An 8,420-nucleotide genomic window follows, 5' to 3' on the forward strand; every position below is an offset into this window, starting at 1 on the left:
TATTTTCCAGGAATAGTTTTCAAGTATTACTACTGCTAGTTTTCAAAAAACTGGATTGGAGAGGGAAAAAATGACAGTTCAATCAGAACATTAAACGCGTCCTGTGAATCGTTCAGTTTATTGGTACAGACGACACACATCAGCCTCCGTCAGCTGGAGCAGCTTACGCTGGAATGGCAAACACAGGCAGGAGGTCTCCACATCCACAATGACCCTGGCTGTGAAGAACAGTGGCAACATCCTTTTGTTGACCTCAGCATGGTGTCAATCACTTGAGGCGTTGGGTGACGTTGGCTAACGCCACTGCAAAAGCCTGTACTGCTGAGAAAGGGTACTGAAAGTCTAAGATGTAAGCGTTTCCATCTATCCTGCCAAACTGCATCACCTGTGAACAAGGGAGGACACAGCAAAGACTTTAAATAAAAACAAAAAGGCACAAGTCCGTCCGTGGAAACGTCATACAATGTTGAACATAATTGTGTTTGCACAAATACATCGTTGACCATGTTTATTGCTACCAGTATTACAGAAAAAAATCTTACTTGTCTCCCCTCGAGCTCAATCTGAAAGTTCTTGGCAGATTCCTGAGTGACCCTTCCACCGAAGTCAAGCTGGTAAACTTGCGTAGCTTCGTTCCACAGTGGCTGTTTGTTGGCCATAACGTAGACGAAGCCTTGGCTGCCCAGTCCGCGGTCCTCTTTCTCGTTAGCCTTGCGGCACTTCATCTCGTCCAGTTCACAGGCGCCGGAACGCAGGCTCCTCTTCGTCTTCCAACCCTTCTTACTCCCCTGGCTCTGATTCATAAGCTCATCCCCACTGATGAAAAGCTCAGGTTCGCTCTCCGAGCTGTCCTGGAATTCGTTGGTCGTGGCCTTGCTCAACTTCTTGGCCTTCAGCTGTTCCTTCTGGCCCTTGGGTTTCTTCTTGTCACGGCCGCCGAGCCTTGGGCTGGAGATGAGGGAGTTAAAGTCACCCAGGGTCCGTCCCTCCTTCTTCGATTTGCTGCTTCCCTCGGTGATGGCAGAAACATTGGCTTCGTCTGCACGGCTGTTGTCTAACCTCTTCCGGTTCTTCTTGCAAAATTTGTCTGTTCGTTGAGGCACAGGGCTGTCGCTCAATGACAGCACTTCCTGGAAACCATCTCCAGCCTCTGCCACGGCCTCTGGGGGTCCGACTAGCTCCTGCAGATCTGTGGGGGGTGGAGGGGGAGGTGGAGGAGAGAGAACAGGCTTGTCCATGACCATATGAGGGGAAGTTGGAGGTATGGTACCTGAGGGACTAGGAACAGGTGGACAGGGGCTGTATGTGCCCCATGGATGGAGTGCTATCGGGGACATGGGCAACCCTGAGCAAGAACTCGCTCCAGGGTACATGGGTGGTAGAGGGCAGCAAGCCAGGTTGGCCAGACCAGGTGGATAACCTGGTGGGGGGACAGCAGGCTGGTCCTGCTGGGCCAAAGAGACTGGAGCCACCACTTCTTTGGGAGAACAGGGCCGTGGCGGGGCATGCATTGTCTGGAGCTGAGGTCCACCGTAACCTGCACCCGGAGGGTAGGGTAAAGTGATGTAGCCTCCCGCGGCCTGAAACGTTGTGGCGGTTGGACTTGTTGAAGATTTGGGGGAGAGAACCAAAGGCAGGCGGGGAACGTCTAGGTGCTGAGTGGGATTAAGGATGAGCGGCGGTGGTTTATGAGACCCGGGGGGACCAGTGTTGGTGAGAGTGGCAGTTCGTTCCTGAGGGACCCAAACCTCCCCAGTGGCAGCGGGATCCCACTGGTACGGTGGCGGCCGTTTGATTATTAGGCCTGTCACGTCTGTGCTTAGTGTTAAGTGCCGTAGGGACTGGTTCAAAGCTTCATCCTCTGTAAAGGCAGAGTTCACATAGTCAGCCCTTTCCCTACTTCCATTTCCGCCACCTGCTCCTCCACTTCCATCCAGACTCAGCAGATTGTAAGAGGAATGGGTGGCCAGGGGTGAGGCACTGTTAGAGTGCACAATCACTGTGCTGTGGGGGGCACCGCTCCCCGATGATGGAAAGTCCTGTCGGATGATTGTGCCACCAGCAATTCCATTGCTGCCGCCGCTTGGGGCACCGCCGCTTGCTCCACTGTTACTGCTGCATTGGCTACAGGTGTAGAGTGCAGTTGGGCCCCTCTGCTGGTAGACAGCTGAAAGCGTGCTAGCTTTAGTCTTACTAGGGAGAGTTCTCTGGGGATCCAGCATCTGAGAAACCTTCAGGGCAGCCTCACGACTGTTCCGTCTAAGGGTTGCATGTATTAAATTACTGTCAAGTCTCTGGCCTGGGCTCCGCGCTATGCTAGCCTGATTCGGTGGGTCTGGGTACGGGGGAGGATCCCCGCTGGGTATGGAATACCTGGGCACAGTGAGGCGGTTAAGGGTTGCAGAGGAGTATGGCAGCTGGACTTTCTTTCCCTCTGCAGAGGAAGAGGTGGAGGAGACCCTGAGGGTGGCAGAGCTCCCAGGACCCTGCAGTGTGTAAACGTTCTGATTGCAGACAATTCGGGTGCGTGGTCGGCACACCTCCTCCACGTTACCGCTGCTGTCAAACGTGGTGATCCTCTCATAGCCCAGTGGCGTTGGGTACTGTGCCACCTGCGGGCCGGCTGGGTACAGTGTCAAATCCCCTTTCTTAACGCCCAAATCCACGGGGGGTGGCGTGCCACTGCTTCCGCCTGCTGTTTCCATGGAGGAGGCAGCAGAGGAAGCCACAGATGCTGCAGCTGCCGCTGCAACTGTACCTGGGTAGGGAGGAGGGGGGTTCATTTTGCTAATTTCTAAGGGGGCACTGAAGACCACAGCATCCCCTTCAGCCAGCTGTGGGGTAGGGCGAGTGGGTTTAACATTCAGTAGAAGATCATGATCCCCACGCTCGACTCCATGTTCTCCAGAAGTATTAGAGACCTGTACTATCCCCTGTGGGAGCTGGATAATTGGACCAGACAGCTGACCAGTGGTCAAGGAGGGAACAGGAATAAGGATCTGATGCTGTTGTTGTGACATTTGCTGCTGTTGTATTTGTTGTTGCTGCATTTGCAGTTGCTGCTGTTGCTGGATCTGATGCACCTGCTGCTGAATGTGCTGAGGCTGCTGCATTTGCTGATGATGCAGCACCTGCTGCTGCTGCTGTTGATACTGATATTGCTGTTGCTGCTGATGGTGTTGGTGTTGCAGATGCTGCATTTGATGCTGTTGTTGAAGTTGCTGTTGATGCTGTTGCTGAAGTTGCTGTTGATGTTGTTGCTGAAGTTGCTGTTGATGTTGTTGCTGAAGTTGCTGTTGGTGGTGTTGTTGAAGTTGCTGTTGGTGGTGTTGTTGAAGTTGTTGTTGATGCTGTTGCTGAAGTTGCTGTTGGTGGTGTTGCTGAATTTGCTGTTGATGCTGTTGCTGAAGTTGTTGTTGGTGGTGTTGCTGAAGTTGTTGTTGGTGTTGTTGTTGAAGTTGTTGTTGGTGGTGTTGTTGAAGTTGCTGCTGCTGCTGTTGCTGATGAGATGATGGAGGGGTAGAAACCAAAAGCCGTCCAACTTCAAGTCCTCCAAAGATCACTTGACCAGGACTGGAGTACCTGGTAGGCACAGTATACTGTGCTGTTAATACAGAATCCTGTCCTTGGTCTTGTGTCCCTGTTGCTGTCGCCGTGGGATTGGATAAGACGTCCAAATGAACATTCTGATTGGCCAGCAGGGACTGGACCAGGCCGATGCTTTGAGTGGGAGACATGGCCTGAGCAGGACTATGAATGGGAGCGATAGGGATGTTTATGGTGCAGGGCGGGTTGTCGTCTGTGATGCCCGAAGGCCCGGTTACAGCCAGGTCATCTTCATCTTCACTAAAGACGTTAGTGCTGAACACAGGCAGGTTAATGTACTCCATGGAGATTTTTCTAACCTCAGGCAAATAGATGGTCATCTGCCTGGGTTGGAGATGAAGGAGGCTTGTTTTATAGATGACTAGAGACAGAGGAAGAGAAAGGAATGATGGCAAGATTAAGAGATAGAAATAGCACTGGAAGACTATGTTGAGTCATGACTCATACTGTTATGTTGTAATGTTTGTGTGCCATCGGACACGTTTTATGAGTTAAGTTTTTACCTGCACCAAGATTAGTTGGCAGAAAAGTCGCGAGTCCCACAATTTTAAACTTCGTCCCCCATATATTGGAGGTGACTTGTGCAAGGTAATTATGCTGAAAAACAGAAACATGAAATACAGCGTGAGTGGCAGGCACACTCCACCACACCAACCCATAACCCCCCCACACACACACACACACTCACACACTAACACACACTCACACACTCCACCACACCAACCCATAACACCCCCCCCCACACACACACACACACACACACATACACACACAAACACATACACACACACACACACACACACACACACACACAAACACACACCAACCCATAACCCCCCCCCCCCCCCCCCCCCCCCACACACACACACACACACACCCACACAAACACACACGCCCACACAAACACACACGCCCACACAAACACACTCACACACACACACACACACACACACACACACACACACACACACACACACACAAACACACACAGACACCCACACACACACTACAGCCAGCGACAGCGCAGTACCTGAGTGATATCATCTAGTGGAAATTCTCTGCGAGTTAGACCAGGGGATCCTATGGAAGGTTTCCGGATCGGTAACCGTGGTGACCGGGATATTTCCTGTGTGGCGCGAGAGAGCTTGGGGGATTTTCTGGGATCTATATTAAGCCTGTTGGTAAAGGGACAAACTAAGTCTCTACAGAGAAGGTAATAAACAGAAAGAAAACGTATAAATTAAGTTTAAACACAGCATGCAGTGCATCACCTGATAAACCACACAGTCATTTACAGCCAGTCAAAAGCTTCAGAAGAATTTTAAACTCTAAACACAGAGTAAATGTAAGTGATTGGTCACAGTTATGAGTTATGCTGTTGGGTAGTTATTTGAGACAGTCATTCCCCTTAGGTTCAGTCTGCTTTCACACGGTTACTTTAAACCAATGATCAAAAACACCTTCCATTTCACTCAAAATTGTGCATACACCTTGTAAACGTAAACAGGGAATCAGAAAGAGAAGATTTAGACCAGAGAACTTCGAGGAATCCTCCTAAAACGTCAAAAGGAAAAGATACTTGTGTCCATATAGCACTGGACTAAGGCAGACATACACAGACACTGTCCGGCTTTGTGGACAAGACACTGTGCTGTCGGACGTTAATACTGTATGTTTCCATGGGGACCGAGTTCTCCTGGTGTCCGTCACCGAGGAAGACTTTTCTTCAATGAAAAAGAATTTGTCGTTGTTCCTGCTTGATTGGTACATTTTTAGCATTTTGCTTTTATGAAAAAAGCTCAAAATAGTCTGGCAGGTCTTAACTGTCTCTCTTTAAATGTTGTTGCTATAATTAGATTATTTAATTTAACCATTTTTCTTATCACATTCAAATCAGATTTGGTTTTTTTTAGTCTTTCAAAGCTAAGAAAACTAAATATTTTCCATGGGATAAAAAAAAAAACATTGAAAAAATAGATTTACATCATTTTAAACTGACAATCACAGACAAAGTATCGATTTAAACAAACAAACAAACAAAAAGGATAAACCCGAGCTGGGATACCTGGGGAGTTTGGGCGACTTGCTTCCTCTTGAGATCTTTGGCGATTTCTTCCCGACCCAGTCGTCGCTCAGTTCGATATCACTGGAGTCTGAGCAGTTACAGCTGTCAATCATGCCAGAGATGAGGCTGCTCCCATACACCTCGTCTGTGAACGGAGGGATGACGGAGGAAAACAAAACAGGCGTAAAAAAAAAAGGGATGGAACTGGTCGTCACACACTAGAAAGAACTTTTCACTGGAGTATTCCATATTTTTCACTAGAGTATTCCATATTTTTCACTGGAGCATTCCATATTTTTCACTGGAGTATTCCATATTTTTCACTAGAGTATTCCATATTTTTGTCTAGTTGGCCTTGTCACAAACGTCCCAGACATAAAGGAAGGGGTTATGCAAGTGAAGTGTTAGATGACACAATCAAACACAAAAAAAACCCTCCAAACTGTAGGGAAGACCTAGAGCAGAGCACAGTGAGAACAGAGGAACTGTTAGTGGTCTCATTATTCCATAACCATGTCGTCACTGCCACTCACTGTGTATTAATCTCTTTCTCTTTAACACACATTAATAACTGGCCTCATAGGTCTAATGGGAAACATCTTCTTTAATCTGAGTCCTGCAGAGCGTTTTCCTCCAAATGACACAGTCTGCTTTCAGTGGTAGAGAGATGCACTGGTTAATCCACAAAGATCCCCAAGGAAAATAAACTGACATCAGGTAAATAAAAATAAACTGACATCAGATAAATCCAAATAAACTGACATTAGATAAATCAAAATAAACTGACATCAGATAAATCCAAATAAACTGACATCAGGTAAATAAAAATAAACTGACGTCAGGTAAATAAAAATAAACATCAGATCACACCGACCTGTCTTCCCGTCCGTTTTGGGGTCCATGATGACAAACTCTGGGCGGAGCTTGCTAATGCGCCGCCCCTTTAGGATGGGTACGAGTCCGCCCAAGTACTCCAGGTAGAGGGTGTAGCAGGGCCCGCCCACCTCGGGGTTATCCTCCGTGCGCTTCATGGTGCAGTGTAGACGCTCGTTGCCCGATGTGGGATAACTGACAAAATCACGCATGTTGTTTGGATCGGGGATGGGCGGCTGTGACAGAGACAGACAATTCATTTTCACTGATGCTGTTAATCTACAAAAGTTCCTCTGAGAGAGGGTGGGCCTGGAGCAGTCTAATTCTTTTTATATTTTTGATGTTTGTGGGGGCAGTGTTAGTTTTTGAGAGCTGGTCCTGGATGGATGTGGAGAAGCTGTTGTCACGTGCTCCTGTACCTTAATGGTGGGAGCGAAGGCGGCGCTGATGTCGGAGCCCAGGCGTGACGGCAGGCTGAGTTTGGTCACGTCTTTCTCCTCACGCAGGGCGCTGGCCATGCTCTGTTGGCATAGCAACTGCAGAGACGCCACACAGTGCTCCACACGGACCACATACAGAGCGGGCCCACACGCCAGGAACAGACGCGAGTCCTTGTGTCCCCAGCATAGGGTTGTAATGGGCCTCTGTAGACACAAATGGACACCACACACACACAGACACACACACAAAAACACACACGCACACACACACGCACACACACACACACAGACACACACACACACAAACACACACACACACACACACACGTGCAAAAGTGAATGAGCAGCCTCATCAACATTGCCCACCCTGTCATGGTGTTAGCATATAGGGACTGTAATGTATAAGTCATATTCTCAGATATCAGAAGAAAACTTGATCCCAGATCAGGTTTTACAGACAAGTGGACAGATGTGCACTGACCTGAGCTGGGGTGTCCAGGGTGTATATGTGTTCACCGCGGACATTATAGAATTTCACTACAGCGTTCCTGGTTCCCATGGCATTGGCAGGATCAGAAGCGGGTTTGGGTCTTTCCATCCCGGCGACGGCGAGAAGGTCCCCCTGAGAGCACCACTGCACCACAACGTCTGGAACAACACGCAAACAACATGTGAACAACACGCAAACAACACGCAAACAACACGCAAACAGCCCAACACGTGAACAACACGCAAATAACACGCAAACAGCCCAACACGCAAACAACACACAAACATTACCCAAACAACACACAAACAGCCCAACACACAAACAACACGCAAACAACACGTGAACAACACGCGAACAGCATGCGAACAACACGCAAACATCACACAAACAACACGCAAACATCACACATACAGCCCAACACACATACAGCCCAACACACAAACAACACACAATCATTAGACATACAGGCCAACACACAAACAACACGCAAACAACACGCAAACAGCCCAACACGTGAACAACACGCAAATAACACGCAAACAGCCCAACACGCAAACAACACACAAACATTACCCAAACAACACACAAACAGCCCAACACACAAACAACACGCAAACAACACGTGAACAACACGCGAACAGCATGCGAACAACACGCAAACATCACACAAACAACACGCAAACATCACACATACAGCCCAACACACATACAGCCCAACACACAAACAACACACAATCATTAGACATACAGGCCAACACACAAACAACACGCAAACAACACGCAAACAGCCCAACACGTGAACAACACGCAAATAACACGCAAACAGCCCAACACGCAAACAACACACAAACATTACCCAAACAACACACAAACAGCCCAACACACAAACAACACGCAAACAACACGTGAACAACACGCGAACAGCATGCGAACAACACGCAAACAT

At 48.5% G+C, this 8,420-nt stretch overlaps 1 protein-coding gene across 1 annotated transcript in view; it reads right to left on the bottom strand.

Moving 5' to 3' along the window:
* Positions 1–8,420, bottom strand: part of tulp4a (TUB like protein 4a) — a 19,585-nt gene continuing 11,165 nt past the window's right edge. The window contains exons 6-13 of the mRNA XM_030782513.1: positions 7,466–7,632; positions 6,964–7,188; positions 6,546–6,780; positions 5,672–5,816; positions 4,637–4,781; positions 4,110–4,203; positions 543–3,967; positions 1–385 (exon numbers count right to left, since the gene is read on the bottom strand). Coding sequence (XP_030638373.1) covers positions 269–385; positions 543–3,967; positions 4,110–4,203; positions 4,637–4,781; positions 5,672–5,816; positions 6,546–6,780; positions 6,964–7,188; positions 7,466–7,632 — 4,553 coding nt within the window. The 3' untranslated portion in view covers positions 1–268. The remainder of the gene's footprint in view (positions 386–542; positions 3,968–4,109; positions 4,204–4,636; positions 4,782–5,671; positions 5,817–6,545; positions 6,781–6,963; positions 7,189–7,465; positions 7,633–8,420) is intronic.

The sequence above is a fragment of the Chanos chanos genome, chromosome 8, assembly GCF_902362185.1.
Source record: "Chanos chanos chromosome 8, fChaCha1.1, whole genome shotgun sequence".
NCBI lineage: Eukaryota > Metazoa > Chordata > Actinopteri > Gonorynchiformes > Chanidae > Chanos > Chanos chanos.